Consider the following 21,631-nt stretch of genomic DNA (forward strand, 5'->3'; position numbering starts at 1 on the left):
ATCAGAGAGTGTGGACGAGTGGGGTTTGGATTCTTTAAGTTGAATGCATGATCCTGTTTGCTTCAAAATCTCCCCTTCCACTTGTGCAGTTGTCTTGATCATTGCTCCCCCATTTACTTTCAGATATGGGCTCAGGAGAAGTTGTTAGCTTTAAGAGAAGGATGCCATTGAGTTAGCCACCCTCCTCCGGTTTTTCTATTCAAGAGTGTTTGTAGTTCGAAGGCTTCATGAGACTGCTGTCCCATTTTGATCTCAATGTTTTTACACCTTGGTGGGGAAGTCTCATTAAGGATGGAGCCTGTTCAGTCTATCCTTGCATCCTTCTGACAATGGGCTTGGAGGATCTTTTTCAACTTGGAAAAATCCTTTATTTTTCAAGTACCGTTTTTTCCTGCCAAGCAGACCTTACCTTCTTTTCGCTACAGTGTATGAAGTTTTTCAGTTCAGCCACTTGCCTTGGCATCTCCTTAGCTCCACAAGTCTGCTCACGAGTCTGAATATGTTAGTCATCTTTCACCGTGAGTTCTTGATCAGCAGTTATGAATTCAGGTGATCTTTGAGAGTTCCTCCTTTGTCCTTTCCTGATCTTCCATTGCTTGGGACTTTCTAGACTCCCGGATTTTGAGTACTTGTCCTTCGCAGACAAGGTTAGATGGCTTCTTAGTCTGTCAGAAGATTTCTGTTCTCAAAGAGGCCCCTGCCTTCTTGTGGAGGGCTCTTCCTGGAAGTCTATCATCTGTGATTCTTTAATACCGGAAGGATCTCCTTTGGAGGTTGCTGAGAGACAGTCACAAATCAGGAATGGACTTTCTCTTGTGTTCCCTAGATTGCGTGTTCTGGTCAGACGCCTAAGATCAGAGATTGGTATGGACCAATGACTAGACATTGGGAGCACTCATCCTTTAATCAGTAGGGAACTAAGGCCCATATGGCCAGGTATTCTAGCATTCCAGACCATTTGGCAGACCTGGAGGGACAGCCTTTACCAACATATAGCAGCCTTCTCTTCCTGGAATCCTTTGTCGAGGAAGAAGCAGGTTCAGTGGTTGGAGTGATGTTAATGCCAGGAGATCTTTATTGGCCATAGAAGTTGACCATTCATGTTTGATTTGTTTGTCCTTCCTCTGAACTTCAGATGCTTAGTCCTCTTTGTTCTGTTCCAGTCTCCACAGGACACTGGGACCTACCCTCTTCTACAGATTTGAGAAGATCTCCAGGCTTTGCCTCCCTTTCAATTTCTCTGGTTGCCCTCGACTAGGCTAGTTCAACCAGTCATCTGTCTTGACCTCTCTTCACTTGTTTCATCTTTAGATGGAATGGTTGCAGACCTTTTGAAGGTACTGTTGGAGCCTCTGTTCTGCCTGCCAGAGAGACCAGATCTCCTCATCAGCCTCATCTTTATAGTTTTTAACAGGGGCTCCATGAACTTCTTCATTCTGGGAGACAGTCTGGATTTTCTCCTACCAAGAAGTCTTCAATTAGAGCTGCTCTTAAACAGTAGGCCTTAACCAGTCAGGGTCATATTAGTAGTCATCCAGGCTTGAGGGGTGGTCTCTTACAATGGTGTCAGAGAAGACCAGTTGATTTCCAGACCCGTATTGCATAAGATTGTGGAGTTGCTAATGTATTATCTTTTGAATGAGAGTCCTGTCGCCTAATGTATTAAAGTTTTTTATTCATATGGTTGACCATGGTAGGAAAGACTTCCTGAGATCTCCACCACTTACATTCTTAGGTTTTCTCTTCTGTTCAGCCTTCAGCACAGCTATCTCCTCCATCATGGGACGTTTTAGGTCTTGTCTGATCCTCTGGTTACCTTTGTTTGAACCCTTTCAAACAGCAGCTGTCGGGACACTTTTGTCCATGTTTCTAGTCTCCTTGGCTTCAACAAAGAGATTTGGTCTAATTGGGAATGGATGTTGTCCTATTTTCCAGTTTTTGGCGAAGAAGGAGACTTGCATCCACTTCCCATATTTTTCCTTTTAGTACCTGTCAGATGTTGTGGGTCATATAGAGAAGGAATTGTTGCTTTATCCAGTGAGAGCCTCTCACTTTACTTAGACAGAATAGCCAATGTTCATAGGCACCCTCATTAATATTGTCATCTGGCTTTCATGAAGAACATTCCTGTTGTCAAACTGTAGAAGGCAGCTATTTGATTAACATTCCATCTTTACATCTTGTTATCTATAGAGATAACTCTCAGGTTCTTGGCGATCGTGGTCCTTACATCCGATGGTGACAACAGGAGAAGTCATCAGACCAAAGCCTTTATTATCACCTATCCCTATATTGCTGAAAGTCATTTTGATTTTTGTCCTTTTTTAATTGTCTAGCTAGATTTGATACAGGCATGGGCAACTGTTCGTCATTTGTAGGCTTAACCTCACAATTATCAAGTGGCCAAGGGCTGCATGATAACACACAGATGCAAGAAATATCACTTTCCTATATACGCCATAATTATTGTAATTTTTTTTTTTTTTTGCACTTTGTTTTCTATTCGCTATAGTGGTGCAAGCCCAATTTTCTTATTTCATTATTTTACTTTCTTTAGAGATGTTTAAATGTCATTTCTTTATTATTACTTATTTAAAAAAAATTATACTAGTCTAAATAAATATAAATTGATATGATGTAAAAACATCATGAAAATTCATTGATGATTCATTAAAGAGCATATGATTACTGAACATCTGTATTAATGAGATTTTTGTACATTGACGTTCTTTACCAAACTTTCAATATCAAGTAGGATTTTAGATGCCGCGACTCTTGAGTTAAGCTGAAAATGTTTATCAGCAAGTCTTGATTTACTTTTTGATTTGATATGCCTCATTTAAGAAAATAAGTGTTCACATTAAAAGGTACTTCCGAAAATATAAATATAATTTCTTGCTTGCTTCAGTATCTTCAGATATTTATAAAACTCTGGTAGGTATGTCTCTTTCGATCTCTGATGAAGATTGTATTCTCCTTGTAGCTCAAGTCATTCCGGCTGCAGATTTTCAGCAACTGATTCCACATCTACTTGAAATGAAAAAAGCATTGTAAAATATTAATCTTGGTGATTAAATTCTTGAAATTCTTAATTAAAGTCTTTGAATCTGTCAGAAAATTCCATCTTGAGTGACTGGAGTTCATTTGCAAAGGAAGAGAAATCTGCTTGTCTATGTTGTGGGTTTCGTGAAGTTGATACCTGTCACAACAGTGGACACATTAGAAAATTTCATAGACCCTACCCATAAATTCAGTTGATAAATCATACAATGAAATGCAATGTGGGATGCCCTATGCATCGACATCTTTGCTTTTATTTGGTAAACTATCCATTTTTACTTCCGACCATGGGAGGTGCACCATTTGTTACAAATTATAATTTTTGTCAAATGATATGTTGATTTTTTTCATTAAATTTTTCACTTCATGAAAAAAATACCCATTTGGGGTTCCTTTCATTGATTCCAATCCAAGCATTTCTTCTGTAACAATAAAATCATATTCAACACCACGTACAAACACAAAACTGAGCTATATCAGTCGCATCTATGGCTAAAGAAAAGGACTCGAATTGCAAGCTTAACTTCATTAGATTTGATTTTATGTGACTTCCCAATTCTTCAATGCATCTTGTCCCAGTTCTTCGAGATGAACTAATATTTTCAGTCCTTTTTTTTTTGTGAACACCAATTTCAGATACAGCAAGCAAACTTTCTTTTATAAATTCTCCATCACTGTAGGTTTTCAAATACTTAGCAATTTTTTTTTCTGCAAAAATGTAACTGGCTTGCACAATATTATTGTTCTTATTCTATTTATCAAAATACGTTTCTGACCTATCGAGCTTTTTCTCAATTTTTGAACTTTCTTTTCATGGTTGACCAGAAATATTGTGAAATGGAAGGTGTTTTGTCAAGTAATTTCTTTTCACATTTCAAGACGTCACGGGCCGCATGTAGCCCGCGGGCCGCAGATTACCCATGTATAATTTTGGATGTTACACTTGGTATTGCATTAACTGGTGTTGTATGACGTGATTGTGTGACTGGATAGTGTAGGCTATTCCAAAATTTAATCATTTTTCTATATTTTTCAGATATGAACAGTGGTCGAGCAATTGCAACTTGATGATTCCTTAGGCAACAGTATCGTTAGTTACACTTGGTTCCTTGCTTCTCGTTGTCAGTATTCATACAAGATGAGCGACAATAAGTATGCTGTTGTTTGGTGTTGGAACATTGGGCTGTGTTGTCTATACTGCCTAATGTCTTCCGACACCAGACCGACAGACTGAGCAAGCGCTTCTCTGATAGAGTGGGTTGCCTCCTACCAAAGCCCCTCTTTTGCATGATTACAACTCCTTCTGGAGTACAGTGGCAGGTGGTTTGGTTGTTGGAGATTTTGCGTTGCACTTGCTTTATCCCCAATATCTCCTAACATTGAACCAAATGGTCGGTCTAGGTACTCAACCCACGGGAATGAGTCATCTCCTACCTGTGCCTCGTTCTCTTGACACTGCAACCTCTTGAATCATGCAATAAGTAGAGTGCAGTCTGTGCCTTTGTCTTGGCAATGCCGCCCTCTTAACTCAGGCAAGAGGTAGTATGTGGTCTGCCTAGGCGACCTAGGATGTGGTTGACAAACCCCTAATATCTCCTAACACTAATTATTTGAGCGACCCATGTACTCATTCCACAGGAATGAGTTTCCTCCCACTCGTGCCCTCTCTCATGGCAACAGCTCCTTGTTGGGTCAGGTGGCAGGTAATTTGTGGCCTGCATTGGCAACTTTGGGACTGGGATGACATACCTACAATGTTACTTGGCACTGATCCATTTGTGGTCTAGTTATTCATTCCAGGTGAATACTTGTACCTCACTTTTTTTTTCTTTGCAACAGCGTATTGTTGAGTTAGGTAACAGGTGGTATGCTATGTGTGATGGCAACCATGGACTACGTTGACATAGCCCACCCCTTTCACTGATCTAATTGGACACTTGGGTTCTTACTTCTGATGATGGAGATGCCTTTTGTGTCCTTTTTGTCCCTCCTTCTCAATGTCAGTTCATGAGAATTGGTCAACAGTCAGTATCACTGTATTCAAATTGCCAATTGGATGACGCAGAGTCCACTTTTCGGGCTTTTGAGCCACCCTTCCTGATAGGAAATAGGAGCTGGGTTTTGGGATGTAGGGCTAGCTAGATTATCCAGGTAAGTATTAATAATATTCATTCTTATATGAAAATTTCATATTGATATATATATTACCTCCCAAATCACCTAACGAGTGGAAGTTGGGACGTCCCGGTGCTCTGTGCGTATGTTTGCATACCTGTTGATTATACAGAGCCCATGACATTTCATACTTTTGTTCTTACACTCATAATTCACTATTGCACAGGCTGCCAACCTGCTTGTATTGTCAGATCACTGGTTTACGAGGTCTCAGTATGCTCATCCTTTCACAGTATCATTATCAGATGCTGTGGTCCCTGGTTAAAGTTTTCAGTCAGTTGAAATTACTTCCTCCCTCCATAGAGTAGTCTCCTATTTAAAGAATGAAGGTTTGTATTCATTTAGAAGCAAATGACAAATTTTGAAAGTAATTTTTATTTTTTCTACCTTTACAAACTTGTAGTTCTTTATACATACTTTACCTGCCATAGCCTACCCCCAGGAAGTTCTGTATGTGATCAAAGAGAAGAAGGTATGGAGTGAAAGGGGGCTGGTGCTTCCGTCGCTACCACTGCTAACAACTGGATGGTTTAAACCTTAAGTTTTTCAAAGCTGTATGCCAGCTTTTTCTGACCTTTTATCTTATATAAAGAACTACAGTTTTGTATTATTAGAAAGAAATACAGATTACTTCCAAATTTCCCATATCTCCATTCAATGCCCTCTTACTCAGACGCATTTTGGGCTGAGCACATAAAAAATTTTCATATTACAAATTTAGACTCTGGGTAACTTTGCACCTGCACAGCAATACTTTTGAGATTAAAGTAATACTTTTACCACTGCATTAGTTCAAAGATCATTAGTTACTTAGCTGTCTACATGATTGATAAGATAATTAAGCAAGCTGGGAGACCAAACTTTATCCCCTGTGCAAGTTCCTGGTCTATGACTGTTTCACTAAACTAGCTGAACTTGATATTCTGCACTCTCTTACCAGATTTGGGCCTAGTAATGGATGTCCTTTTCAAAAATCCATGATACAATGTCAACATATACTGTATATCTAAAATATTTATTCTGGTTCGTATGTTCATCAATTTTATATTATCCACACTGTCTCAGGGTAACTCTGATGCCTTCTTGTTTGTCAGGGGCACAATTGTACACAAATCTGTTGAAATTTCTAGTCAATAGGTCAAGAGTTATTCCTAAGGACATGCCCCCTCCCCCACCCTTCGAAATCCACCAAAACACCTACTGAAGCCCTTCACAGTTGAAATCTATCCAGTATTTCTCGTGAGGCACTCTTTTTTTTTTTTTTTCATAAATGATATGATGAGAGATGTTAGGTACTGCCTGACGTTTCACAAAAGGCACATGCCAAGGAAAATGTGCTATCATATTTCACTGCTCTCATGAAATGGCGTTCTCTCCTCTCACTGACACGGTTCAAGAAAGTGTGTGTAGACCTCCCATATTAACCCCAATAAGACAAGCATCTTTTCATGTCTGGGGTGAAGGGTTATTGTACAGTTCTTTCCAAGGTGTTCCAATTATCATGGTGGTCTATTTCTGGATTTACAATTATCCAAAGATATTTGATGAAAATATAAAAGGAAAGTTCCCCAGCAATTTCATTGTATAGATTTTGTATTGACCACAAAGTAATTTTGGGGTGAAATAGAATAAAGTAGCAATTTTGAAAGTGTTTCATCCCAGATTCATCAGTTGATTTGTTGATGTGGAAGTTACCATATTTTATTCTAACCCCTCTATGAATCTATTATAAAGTTAAAGGTCTTCTCATAATTCCAGATGAGTGGAGATATAGGAAAAGAGGCCTGCAGTGAAGAAATGGAGAAAGATACGTTTGAAGACTTGAAAAATGCAGCTATGGCAGTTAAGAAAATGGTCAAAGAAAGTAAGTAATGATGTGTGCAAGCAATTTTCTTGGTAAATTATTAAGAATTGTGTTAATCGTAACAACAGAACGAGGAAGAATTCCTACTTTTAATCAAGTTTAATGAATTGATAGCCTGGTTTTGTTAACGTGCTAATTCTCTTTTTTTTTTACTTTTAAATTTTCCTTACTTTTTTTTCTTTTCTATTATCTATGTATCTTAAAATCTCTCCAAAGCTTATTAGTAAAAATAATGGTTGTCAGATCCAATACTTTTATCATAACACTTCTAACAAAATACAATGTATAGCTTATTTTACGTAGGTAAATACCATTAGACATATTTAGGCAAATAACTTAGTACTCCACAACACTCCCTTTGAGTGTTCAAGCACATGAAAAAGTCATAAAACTAAATAGGCCTCATAGCATGCCAGGGAGATAGGTTTGAATATGTGTGTGTATGTGTGACGCTCATAAGTGTTCATACTTATTATCCCACAACCAGTCTAGAGACCCTTACAATGGAGGAAGGCAGTAACATTAAAATTAAGGCTTTATTGTGAGGCAATAATTTTACCTTTACATGACCATACAGATTTATATAACTTTTTTTCCCTTTTCAGTTCATGTTGATTAGGGCATGGTTGGTGTGTCAAAATAAGAACATTATTTTATAATTTAATCCATTGGGGAGATATATTCACATGTAACATTCGTTATTTTGTGCAGAAAATGTCTTAGCTCTATCATCACAAACCTTCAAAATCGCAAAATTTCCATCGCAATTTGGTGTTGAATTGCTCCCTAATCTTAGCTATTATTTATGCAATCTGAGGTCTCTCCAGGTGATAAAGTCTCCCTTGAAGGAGGATAGGATATCGGGATCTGAGTTGATGCACCCACGTACATGATGGAGAGGTACTCTAAGGTTGACCTCAGCCACACTTATAAGAATCACTTTTGATGAGAATAACACTCCGTTTGGGTAAGGACCCCATCTCGTCACAGATGAGAATCTGGCCATCATTGGAGGAGAGGTGGGTGAATGTCTGCATAGAGAGGAGATTCAACGCATTTACATGCATTGGTTCAGAGACTCCTTCTTATTTCCCTTAACTCAGTCTTAGGAGTCCAAGGAAGAAGGCTTCTTTCTCTCTACCCAGTGTGAAGAGGAGATGTAAGAAACGAGGGTCTTCGTATTTGGAAGTCTCCAGACTCCTCTCTGAAGAAAACAATCTTCCGAGGTTGATTCCTTATTAGTCAACTCCTCCACTGAAATAGAAGGAGACACAAAATCTTCATTCCTGAAGGTCGTTATGGACATTAGAAAATTCAATAGGTTGGGCACAGCGTCCAAGACTTGACCACAACCTCCAAGACCATAGTTAAGAAGACCCTCACTACTTGTGAGCAGTTGTTTGGAGAAGTGTGTTAAATAAGGAATTCCTACACCCTATCCTTCTAAGACAACACAACAGCGGCCATAAAGGACCTTGGCAAGTTGGTGGCTGGTCCTTCTAACTCCTGAAGGACAAACTGGTCGTCCCAACTGTTGCTCCATTTGAACTGCAATAGAAAATTCTACTTCCAAAAAGGTGCAACTCCGTTGGCTGTACCAGTGGAGGCTAACATTGCTACTTTAGCTTGCTCTCTGGAACTGCATGCCCAAAAACCATGGCTGTCAGTGACGGAGACAGCTGCTACCTCCTGGCTGGATCATTGGTCTGGGACAGTTTTGCTTTTCGCCGCTAGAAGGAATTTGAAATATCCAGACCTCGTTAGATTCTCGAAGCTCGTCCTCTGAGGAAGTAAAGCAAAAAAAAAATTTAACACATCATAATCTGCACTTCTGGGATAACGTTTTTAACGCATCATAATCTACACTTTTCAGCTACCTGGATTTCCCAGAGGAAGGACACAGTAATATGAAGGTTGCACAAATGTTTAGGCAGTAGGGAGACTCCGACTTCAGGAACTCTCTTTCTCACATCCAACCCGACTTTTTTTTTTCCCCCGGAGCTCAGCAATATAGTAGAGCTAGTGAGAAAGGTCCAAAAGTCAGTCTCTTTGTGTCCATCAGTTGGGAACAGACTGGGACCAGGTTCTCCCATCAGACGCTAACTTATCGTCAGGCCTCACACTTAAGAAAAACGACAGACTTTTCCCTCGGCAGATGCCCCCCCTCCCCATACAAGGGAGCTGCCTGCCCTGGTCCTTCCTCTAAAAAGAATGATCACCAGTTTCCAGTTTCGCATTCTTGTTCTGGATCCTTCAGAAGGATCAAGGTCAGCAAAGGGCCCACCTAGAAAGCCTCTGCAAGGAGGTGCCCTGTTTCCTAACGACCTACTGGTGCAAGAGGCAAGAGAAGGGGGGTGACAAATGGGCAGTTTGAATCCTACTCTCCTGAGTAAAGAGAACGTTCGTGTCCCTCCCCAAAGGTCACTTCTGGACTTTGCATAACATAAGTAGCTCCTCACTATGAAGGTCAAGAGTGCCCTTCAAAGAGTATCGGACCAAACTCTGGGATACTACAGCCATCTTTTCCTTGTGGAGAAAGTGATTGCGGGGTGGAGACTTGTCATCAACCTGTTCTCATTGAATGAGTTCATCTTCCAGACTTCTTTCGAGATGGAGTCAGTAAATATCATCCTCTCACCAGTCAGAGTGGGGTACTTCATGCTGTCTTAAGACTTAAAAGATGCCTTTTGCCAGATTCTTATCCACCCCCATAGCAGTGTGTGATGGAGAAAACCTACCAATTCAGGAGCCTCTGTTTCTGCCTCTCAACATTGCCACAGGTGTTCATTCTTGTCTTTTTCCCTAGTTTTGACTTGGGCTCACTCTGGATGAAAGAGACCCCTTTGATGTTTAGACGACGGGTTACTGCTTTTGTCATCAAAAGAAACCTTTTCCCAGTAAAGAAATATAATTACTTCTGAGGTTCTCTGCCAAACTGAGTTTCATTAGGTACTGAGAGAAGTCACAGTTTATTTTCAAGCAAGAGACAGCATATCTGGGAAAGAGGTTGAACACGGTGGTAGCAAAGGTGTTACCCCTGAACGACAGACTAATTCGTCTCTGGCAAGAGATTACCCCCTTCCTTGAACGTCCGGTACTTCTGAGCAAACGTTTACAGAGGTTATTGGGCACCTCTCATCCTCAGAAAGATTGGTCTCCCACAGAAGAATGCAAAAACAGTACAATAGTGCGTGAAGTCCTAATGGTTGAGGACGGATCACCCGCTCAAAATGATCTCGCTTAACTCAAGAACAGGAAGGCCCTCATCCAGTGGATGGCAGAGGAGTTTCCCTGTTGTATGCTCCCCGGAGGCTCTTTTCATGGATGGAAGCAAAGAAGGATGGGCCGCACACCTGCAGGAGACAGCGCTATATCAATGAGTTAGAGATGATGGAGGATCTTTGGGAGGATCCAAGACCATTCAGTCAGATATGAACAGCAACCCCTACATCAACAAACAAGATAATATGGCATCCCACCCTTTGTAAAGGCATTGGACAAGGGGGCTAGTCTGACAGCGACGTTTATCCCAAGGAAGTGCAATATCATAGTGTACAAACTCAATTTAAGGTGCTAAGTGATAGGATCAGAACAGTCCCTTCATCCTCAAATGGTGAACACTCTTTTGTCTTACTGCGGGTCCTTGTCCATAGACCTGTTCCCAATGAGTATGAACCATAAACTCCCAATGAGTGTGAACCATACATTTCCCATCTACTGCTCATCAGTCCCTGATGTGATGGCCGTTTTAAGAACACTCTAACATCGCCAAGAAGGGATATTTACACATTGCCACCCTTTTGCCAGTTTAGATGAGTAGTCAACAAAGTCCTGACAACCACCAAACCTTTGGTTAACCTTGGTAAAACCAAAATGCCCCTACATACAGACGTTTAATGGCTGTTCATGAATGGCAAAGGGAAGGGACAGTAACATTGTCCTAGCAATCAGGAGAATGCCCTGGAGCAGTGGTTCTTAACCTTGTTTGAGGTACTGAACCCCGCAAGTGTCATATCTACACTCCTTTAACCCTCCATAGTTTAAAATATTTATGTAATGTAGGTGATTGAAATGAAGAGGAAAAGAAAAAGAAAGTTACACCTAAATATATCAGCATATATTTCAAATTCAAAACATAGGTATATATTGTATTAGTGCACAATATGAACCATATATCATTTGCACTCACAACCATTGTGTTCAAAGAACAAAAACAACAAAGTATGAACTTCACACATAAACAAAAATATAATGAATACTTATTGCAAATGAATGTGACTTTTGCGGTTGCCTTCCAGAGACAATTTCAGAAATCCACGTCTTAACCTTAGCAAGTGCCACTCTTATTTCATTTGTGTCGTGTTAACTCTGCCTGAACACTTGAGTCTGCCACACCGAACCCCTGGGGTTTGATTGAACACAGGTTAAGAACCACTGCTTTAGAGACTGACCATATATACATATGATCTATGCCCAAGCCCCATCTCCACCCTAACTAGGACTAGGGAGCGCCAGCCAATGGCTATAGATGACTCAGCAGGTAGACCTCTAGGCTCCCCCCAAACCCCCCCATCCTTAACTCACAAGGATGATGAGGTTGCAGTCACTGAAGGAACTAATGAGCTTAAGTGGGACTCGAACCCCAGTCTAGAGATCACCAAAGAGAGAGGTTACCAATAGGCCGTAACAACCTAATCACCTTCCTTGTGGACGATGCCTTTGAGACCGGATCTGCTCTGCCAACCCCACATTGAAAGGTATCACAGTGACCTTCCATCCCTGTCCCTTCATGGGTGGAAACTATCTCGTTCCTCCTCGGAAAGGTTATTTGGAGAGAAATGGCAGTAGATGCAGAAATCCTCCATAATACTCATACTTGAAGAAGTCTTCCCCCTGCCTTTCTAACCCATGAGAGAGGCTTGGGATAAAGACCTCGTCTCAAGGCAGTCTTCCTACATGCATTAGCGTCAGCCAAATGAGTCTCTGAGCTACACAGGTCCTCCTACTTGCTCTCACACATAGAAGGTTGGGGTGAATTGATCTTTATTTTCATACCTAAATTCATGGTCAAAATCAAAATACAGAATCAAATTATAAGAGAAAAATGGTTTGACTCCATCACATCTCCTCCCTGAGTTCCATCTCCAATTTGCCGGAGGACCTCCTCCTGTGCCCCTTTAGGACCAACGTGAGATACCTCGTACATACAGCTCACTGCAGGCTTACTATGCAGAACCTGTTCGTGGACTGAGGGGTGTGGCAGAGAAAGAAGATCAGGTGAAATACCCTCTTGCTTTTGCTGCACGAAGCCATTAGGAGGTCCTACAGGAGTAGAGATACCACATCTGCTCCAATGATCAAGACACACAAGAGATGGGATTTAGGAATGACCTTGACCGTCAAGAAATATTCCTTGGTTAAACAAGTATTACTGGCAGGGATTTGGAAGAGGGAATCCAACTTTACTGTGCATTATCTACAAGAACTGACCCACAAAACATCGGACACATACTCCTTAGAATTGCTCATGGACACAAAAAATCATTTATAATACTCATGTCTGAGTCCTTAACAGGAAGCAGGGTAGTTTGTTTTGTGACTCAAATGTTTTTTTTTTTTACTTCTGTCTTCTTTCTTCTATCCATCCTGTTTCCTCTCAAGAATAGATACATTATGCATGGAGGATTTTTTATCAAGTGAGTTCCAGATAGAAGGGTTACGACTCACTTGGTCTACTTCCCAGGAGGGAAAAGAGTTAGACCTGTCACCTGTTTTGAAGGACCATCGGGACTATGGATTCTAGTTTCCTCTGAAGTGGTAACTTGTGTGGTTTCATCTGGTTCTCTCGTCTGCCCCAAAAACAGACTCAGATTTCTACCCTTGGCCTACATGAGATATGGACATAAAGGGTTACCTCTTTCTAACCTTGAGTCTCCTAGTCAAAAGGACGAGGATTTGTATTCGTGTCAGAGGAATTCACAAATTCTAAGTAATTTTTAATCATTCATTCTCTCCTCTCCACAAACCTTAGGCAGAACTTTTTTCGAATGGTTGCATTACCCTGAGGGAGAAGTTGCATCCTCCTCCTTCACTTGTCCCTATCTTCGCCACCAAAGAAAATCAATTTTCTTCTTTCAGCTGTAGGCAACAAAAGTTGAAGCAACACTTAATTAAAAGGACTCACGTTTGTATAGTCAGGAAAAATATAAATAACTTGAAAAGTTTTATTTGCTTCAACATGAATGTAACCCCTTATTCTTTTAATTATGAGAGTCGTAAAGGGTAGTGGGGCATAATTAAGGCACTCCTTGATTGAAAATAAGGTTGTTCCAATGTAAAGAAATGCATCAACTTCAGAATTAGCAATAGTTCACAGTGTGACATGTCGTCAGTTAGCTAACGAATTCAGTATTGGAGTTGCTGGGACAGGTTTGATAGAGGCTGAACCCAGGTGTATCCCTTATAAATGCTGAGTCTGTGCATATCACATTGATAAAATGACCCTAGACTAAGAAAGCAACATTTCTTTAGTATATAAAGGTCTAAAAGATTTATTGTTCCAAACTTTGCAGTAAATTTCATGGGGACCACACCTCCCAAAGAATCGAATTATCCTGTGTCAAAACCCCTTTTGTTGTTATTATTATTATTATTATTATTATTATTATTATTATTATTATTATTATTATAGCTATGCTATAACGCTAGATGGAAAGAAAACATGATGCTATATGCCCAAGGGCTACAACAGTGAGAAATTGGCCATTTAGGTAAGAAAATTAAGAAATATACTACAGCCATTGGGGGTTTGGGGGGTTAGGTAACAGAGACAGACAACAATCTGCAAATGCTTGCTCCCCTACGGTGGGTTAACTGATAACCTACCAATTCACTGACCAATTCCTACATACGGTTGTCTAACACACTATGTAACCCACTGTACTGTACTACATTTTTTTTTTCATGTGCTTGCCATCACGGTAATCAAGTTCTTATTTACTACTTTTTAAAGGTAATTGTACAGTCATTAACTTGACTTCAGTACACGGGAAGACAACTCAAAAATCGAAAATCATCACCATTACTCATAAAATTAGTCACCACCACATGACGCTTTGCATAGGTTTCAACATAACACTTGTTTGTATCTAGCAACACTCAATGATACTGTAGATTAAGAACAAATCACTAATTGCTGATTTGATGGTTGACTTGCACCCGAAATTGAAAAGAAAATTTAAAAAAATCTTTAATGAAGCACAAATATCTTTTTAAGTGATTATTTTGTTTAGAATAGACAATGCCTGCTTAAATATATCTGTCTGAGTTGACGAAATCGAATGTCGGGTCATACGGTGTTGTTTACAGTAAAATATTGTAAATACACTATTAGTCCTTTTGAATATTTATCTTACCACAAATGAAAAAAATGAAATAATAAATGACTTAAACAACATTAAATGTTTACAAAGTTTGTGTAAATAACTCTCTCTCTCTCTCTCTCTCTCTCTCTCTCTCTCTCTCTCTCTCTCTCTCTCTCTCTCTCTCTCTCTCTCAGTAGAAAATCGTTGTTACCTGTATGTAAATTAACACCTTTTCTTTACATTAAATCTTAGTCTTCAACTTATTTTCTTTTATTATTTGATTCCTCCCTGCATAATAAATCAATATAAGCGTTTTAGTTTAAATAGTAAATAGGATTAAAAAGACACCACTTGAATATGTAAGCCTGTGTAAATTATACATAGAATTTGTATTTATGTAGAAATAAAATTATCCATACCATATCATTGACACCTGGCAGTGACCTAAGTAGAAACAGCGTCATTTTATGTCACAAAATGTTTTACCTCTGTCATTTCTTAATGGAAAAATTTAAATTTTTTTTTATTAAAACAAATTATTTTGAAAATATAAGATGAGAACAAGAAATGTGTGTTCCGCTATAATTTTCAGTCTGCCCCCAATTTTTTAATTATTAATACAATGTCAGAAGGAAAAAAAAAAAGGCTCACAGCCGTCGACAGGTGTGAGTGATATATGAGATTGGGAAAGATGGGAAAAAAAATGCAGTGCTTTATTAGTATTGGTCAAATTAACTTGAACCTTGCAATAATTGTAACTGAACAAATTTCATATCATGTGATGATAATTTTAAAAAGATTCTATTTCAAAAACGAATTTTTTTTCGTTAACAAATAGGGAACTTAATGATAATTTTATACAAATTCTTATTTCCCCATTTTTACTTTGAAATCACAACACTGAAAGAAAATTATTCAAGCATATTACATATATTAAAGAATAATCAAGTTTCAAAATCTTCACGTTTTCATAGCGAGACTTATATACTGTATTTTCTGAGAGGTTCATCAAGATTGTTTTAATTTCACATGGCCAAAAAACTAAAGTGGTTGGCATAGCTTCAGGAAAACAGGAATGAGGATATAATTTTTCATTATTCTGCTTACTGTCAAATACATCAGCCAAAAGAGGGGCCTTTTTCTTTGGACAATGAGTGACAGAGTTATCTGGTTTAAGTAAAGGAGGACCTGTTACGTCTGCACCACAGAGCGCAGATTAAAATGTAGCCAAGTAGGAATGTTCCACAGTTGTAGCCTACCAGAAAAAATCCTTTAAAGTCAAATTGTATTCCTTTTCAGTTGAAGCATAAGCTCTTAGCAACAACTGTTATAGTTATTCCCAGTTAATTCTGATCTGTTACTTTTACAAATATGATCAACCTTCTGCTTCCCCAAATAAGCTTATCTACAATCACCGTTGACCTTGGGTTTGTCTCCTACTTAGTATTTTGTCACGCAGAAAGGAATACACCTTTGAAATATATTGACCAGATCCTCATTCATGAGGACAATGGGATCGTAACTTTTACTGGTTTTTGTGACCAAGACAAATACAAATAAATCATTCAAAGTTCCATTCCAGTCTTTTTGAGATTTTATATGTATCTTTCGTTAGTGTGACACATCAAAGACAGGTTGTTCAGTCTTAATTACTAACGAAATTGATCAGATGTCCCAAATGGAGAACCAACCTTACTTATTATAACACCAGGTCCAAACAATTATCACATCTGTGAGTAGCTCAGAGCCTGATGCTGAGGCAAAATCCAAAGCTCTTTAAGCCATGGCAATCAGTTGGAGAAACATAATTTAACTACTTCCTGAGGTGAGCGCTGAAATTACCAACAAGCACAAAAACCTTTCATCATCATCTTGTATCTTGACCATAATGGTAAGAAGACAATCAATGATATAATGATCCAAGTCTGGAATCCAATAGATCGAACACAAATAAAAGTTGTTATGTCTGCCACAAAATTTTATGACTCTGATTCTCATGATCCACATTCATAGCAAGACTTATTTGAAGCAGGTAATCAATCCTAATATACACCACTGTTCCCTTTGCACCAGGAATGACATTTCATTTCAAAGTAATGGGTTTCATAAAGCCTGGAATTAGGAGCTGAGACAAGTGCCTCCTTTGAGAAACAATAGTTTCTAAAGTTTCTGAGGATTAAAGAATATTGTGCTGTGTGGCAGCAATTGTAAGATCTCGAGTATGGCCTTGCAATCCACGAATATTGCAATATATTAAATAATTCTGACAAAGTCTCTTAAACTGAAGGGATGATTTTGTAAGAAAATACCCAAGAGGAAGATAAAATAACAGATAAGGAAAAAGCAACCGCTTGATAAACCACCAGGCATCTATGGTTTAAAGGTCGCTCATTAATGGCAGAGGCAAGGGACAGTAACATTGCCCTTTCAAGCAGGACAATGCCCTAGAGACTAAACATATATACATTTACTCAGGGCCCAACTTCCCCCCCCCACCCCCGTCTCCATCCAAGCTAGGATCAAGGATGGCCAGGCAATGGCTACTGATGACTCAACAGTTACACCTATATGCTCCCCCGAACCCCCTATCCTTTGCTCACAAGGATGGTGAGGTTATAGCGACCAAAGAAACTAATGAGTGAGTCTGGCGTTCACCAGTGTGGGACGTTACCATATCGGCCACCACAGCCTGAACCCTGCGATTAAGCCTGCCCAACACACCATTTGATAAGAACAAGGGTATGAGAAAACATATACTGCAAATCAATGTGCCTGACTGTACCCTCAAGCAAGAAAACTCTAACTCAAGACAGTGGAAGACTGGGGTACAGGGGATATGGCTAGAGAACAATGACTAGAGACTAGAGAACAATGGTTTGCTTATGGGATGTTCAAGAAAAACTGCTTATCATAGCTAAAGAGTTTTCTATCCTTGTCCAATGAAAGGTAACCACTGAATAATTGCAGTGTAGCCAAGAGGAATTGTTTGCTTTGATTAGTGTTAAGTTAACTGTATCCAGAGCAAAATTGTTGTGTAAAAATAGTAGATATAGGAATTAAATTTACATTTCTATGTTAGCTCACCAGTTTTACAAAAACCAGTAGGCTGAAAACAATAGAGATACGGGCCCTTGAAGGGTATGTGCAGGATGCCTTAAACATGGTGAATTTATGAACTTTATCATATAGCGATAACTGTTTCAGTGCATGAATTAAATTTACCTGTTCTTTCTAGTGCAAAACACCAGGATGGACTTCGAGGAGGACCTCAAAGATCCACTTGAAAAAGCTATGGTAGTAAAGGAGAAATCAAGCCAAGAGAGGCCAAGGTCTGCTGAGGTAATTTAGAATTATATATCTGTTTTGGTGTCTTTTGGATATGTGCCATTAGTTGTAGGGTGAAAAAATTCAGTCTGTATTGTTTGATTTGCTTGCTGCAATTTTTTTTTCCAGTGACGATTTCTCTTCTTGTGCTGTGAATATTTTGGCTTTGGTTGTTGGGCTATTTGCAAGTGTTGTACATGTTTTCACTTTTTAAGTCATTTGACGTTATTCTCAGTTAAAAGACACTAATGCCATTAAATCCAATCAACACATTTGGTTACATATGCTCTGAAATATATATTAATATATGCTGTCATCTGAAATTACACAGGTAAGTAAGTAAGTAATTTTGTTTGGTTTGGCCTGATTTTTCATCTCCCCCCCTTTTTTATGATTAGGATGGTGATTGGATGAAGTATAAAAATCTAGTTGCAAATGGAAATTACATAAGTATAAGCTTTTCAGCAGGTGTAGTAGAAAATTTGAACAACAATGAAATATCAAATATGAGCAGACAAACATATATATTCTAAATAAAGAACCATGCAAAACGCGAATAATCTAATGCTAAGGTTGGAGGAATGGTATTCTGGCCTGGTTCAGAGGATATTCCGGGACTTGCTTTCAGTGGATGTTCCTGGACGTGGTTATTCTACCCTTTTACCCCCAGGCTTTTTGGAAATTTCCAACCCTTAACCCCCAAGGGGTTACTTTTTTCCCAGCACATTTTGGTGTATATTTCTTTCAAATTGCTCTAACAGCCTTAAATTTTGTCATAGAGAGGTCAGGTTGGTCTCATTCTCTTGGAAAATGTCTGAATTTTCTCAAAAAAATATCAAAATATGAAAAAAATAATTTTTATAGCGTTTTTTTGCAAGGACGTACCAGTACGTCCATGGGGGTAAAGGGATGGCTTTTGTGAAACGTACCAGTACGTCCTTTGGGGGTAAAAGGGTTCTAAGTGAATACCGATCAGGAACCAAACACACATTTATTATGTATAAATAAAATTTGCAGGTGGAAATCAATTATGCCAAAACCATGTATTGAACTCTAGAACCAAAGCAAAATTATTGTGACCTTAGTCATTACATATTGTTATCTTAGTTTATGTATTTAAATATTTGATAAGACTATGGTTTTATACTTACAAGTACATGTAGAAGTGGTGATTCTTATTCCATAAAGGGATTTTGACGAAGGAAAAATCTATTTCTGGGGAGATACCTGTGACGCCCGGTGAAAAGGGTCCTTCTTATCTCTTTTCTGATATAAATACTTCCAAATATACCAGAGAAAGTTAAAGCATGGAATGCAGAGGTTACTACCCTCGCGCGAGCACCCTAAGGGCGTCGTGTATAAAGAAAGGGCGTGTGAAAACCACTATTCACAGGTCATCTTCCATTTAGATCAATCCTTCCTCAAAAGGGGGAGCCGCCCTAACGGGACCAACCTAACTCACCTGATCCACTCAGCGACGCCTGTCTCGAGCGCCCTCTACACATCCTTCTACAAGAAAAGGCTTGGAAAGGAAAGGGTCGGGGAAGAAATAAGGAAGGGTTTCACCGGGCGTCACAGGTATCTCCCCAGAAATAGATTTTTCCTTCGTCAAAATCCCTTTTCTGGGTCGACCTGTGACGCCCGGTGAAAATGTACCAGAGAATGTCTTCCAAGCCCACAAGCAACAGGTTAAATAAAAAACGTAAGTATAGTTGGGGATTACTATATAAAGGCACGTAAAGTGACAGACATAAACATCAAATCTCATCAAAAATAAGGTAAGTAAAATTATCGGAAACTGGAGGTAAAGTATAATAAATATTTAATTTCCCCAGACAAAATAAGAATTCCTTAAAAACTAACATCGCCATGTAGGCACAGGAATGTACATAACTCCAGAACATCAAAATAAAACAATCAAAATCAAAGGTAGCAATGGAATCAAAATTGGCAGGATGCAAAAGATAATAATATGGGTACAAAAACATGACAAACTGTACCATACCCTACGATACCAATAATTATATACAATCCAAAATTAAGAGCTACCAGCATGAATAAGTCAACCTGACATAAAATAAAAGTGGACTAATCCACCGACATAACACATCAATGAGGCAAAAAACACCGACCAAGGTGAGAGGCAACGTGGTGGGAGTGGCCGGGGGGAGGGAGAAGGTTGAGAGGAGGACGAAAAAGGAGAAAAGAAGAAATTAATCGGGGGAGACGACACTCCCAGCTGCAACAGTAGGGAACTTAAGGGCCTGCAAGTTCTTCAAATAGTGGCGTTTGAAAACCATCGGGGATTTCCAACCCGTGTACTTTTTAAGGTCATCAAAATCCATATTCTGAAAATAATTGATGGAGGTGGCTACTGCCCGGATATCATGTGCATATGGAAAAGATTCCGGGTTAGCCTGCTTGATAAAGTAAAGGATTTGCTGTCTGATGCCTTGGATGGAAATAGTACCCCCCTTGTTCCCTGACAAACAAGGGTCCAGATGAGCGTGGGTCCTCATTTTTGGCTAGGAAAGCTCTATCGGGGGAGAGAAGAAAACGGCAGGAAATCTAGGTTTTCCGGATTACGGGAGAGAGCTGTCAATTCTGAAATTCTAGCACCTGAGGCCATGGCCATAAGAAATAAGGTCTTCCTAAGGAGTGATATGTAAGAGCAGGATTCGTTATCAGTGTCAGACGCGAGCTTGAGGATGTCGTTCAGAAACCACGAGACCTTTTGTGGACGAACAGAAGGTCGGAGCTGAGCACAGGCTTTTGGAATGGATGAGAAAGAAGAATCTGTGAGGTCAATATTGAACCCCACGTAGAAGATCTTTTTCAAAGCTGATTTAATTGTGGTTATAGTGCTAGCTGCGAGGCCCTTGTCAAAAAGGGACCGAAAGAACGAAATGGCCAGGTTCGGGGTCATTCGAGTTTCATTCGAATTTTTAAGAAATTCCGCTAGCTTCTTAACTGCTGAATCATACTGTCTAATCGTAGAGTCTCTCTTGTCTGATTCAATAAAGAGGACATTTTCTGGGTCAATAGCTGCATCCTTATGGGCTGCAAATTTCATGAAATCCACAAAGTTAGGGTTTGCGCTATCCTTGAGGAATCTGACACAGTCCGTGTTTGGACCACTTGGGTCAGCTTGTGGAATGGGATCCGGAACGGGAGAAGTTTCAACTCTAGGAGGAGAGGAAACCAGCTGCTTTTGGGCCACTGAGGTGCTATCAAAGCCACCTATCCGTGGAAGGAGCGTAGCTTGGGTAAAACTTTCATCAGAAGATTCACCGGAGGGAACTGGTAAATCTTCCTCCAACGGTTCCAATCCAGGGTTAGTGCGTCCATAGCGCAAGCCTGAGGGTCCAGGTTCGGGGCCACATAACATGGAAGTTTGTGGTTGAGTTGTGTCGCGAACAAGTCTACCTGGAGACCTGGAACCAGTCTCGAAATCCACCGGAAGGAATTTTCGTCTAGGGACCATTCCGATTCTAGTGGTTTTGTCCTGGATAGTGAGTCCGCTATCACGTTCTGGACTCCTGCGAGGTGAGTGGCTGACAGGAACCAGTTCTTTTCGTTTGCCAAGGTAAAGATGGTGACCAGGACTTAATTGAGATTGGGAGATTTCAATCCGCCTCTGTTGATGCAGTGAACTACCGCCGTGCTGTCGGAGACTATCCTGATGTGGGTGGAGCGTGAAGGGGATAGCCGTTTTAAGGTCAGTAACACTGCCATGGCCTCCAAGACCTTGATGTGGAACTGTTGCATCGCAGGGGACCAAGATCCCTGAAACATCTGGTGTCAATAATAGCCCCCCCAACCACTGCGAGACGCGTGTGTGTGA

General features: G+C 39.7%; 1 protein-coding gene across 1 annotated transcript in view; it reads left to right on the forward strand.

The window, feature by feature from the left end:
* LOC137627711 (protein mono-ADP-ribosyltransferase PARP12-like) overlaps positions 1-21,631 on the forward strand; it is a 51,056-nt gene that overhangs the window by 12,640 nt on the left and 16,785 nt on the right. Inside the window, exons 2-3 of the mRNA XM_068358957.1 lie at positions 6,994-7,099; positions 17,699-17,802. Of these exons, the coding sequence (XP_068215058.1) occupies positions 6,994-7,099; positions 17,699-17,802 (210 nt within the window). The remainder of the gene's footprint in view (positions 1-6,993; positions 7,100-17,698; positions 17,803-21,631) is intronic.

The sequence above is a fragment of the Palaemon carinicauda genome, chromosome 35 (genome assembly GCF_036898095.1).
Source record: "Palaemon carinicauda isolate YSFRI2023 chromosome 35, ASM3689809v2, whole genome shotgun sequence".
NCBI classification, from domain to species: domain Eukaryota; kingdom Metazoa; phylum Arthropoda; class Malacostraca; order Decapoda; family Palaemonidae; genus Palaemon; species Palaemon carinicauda.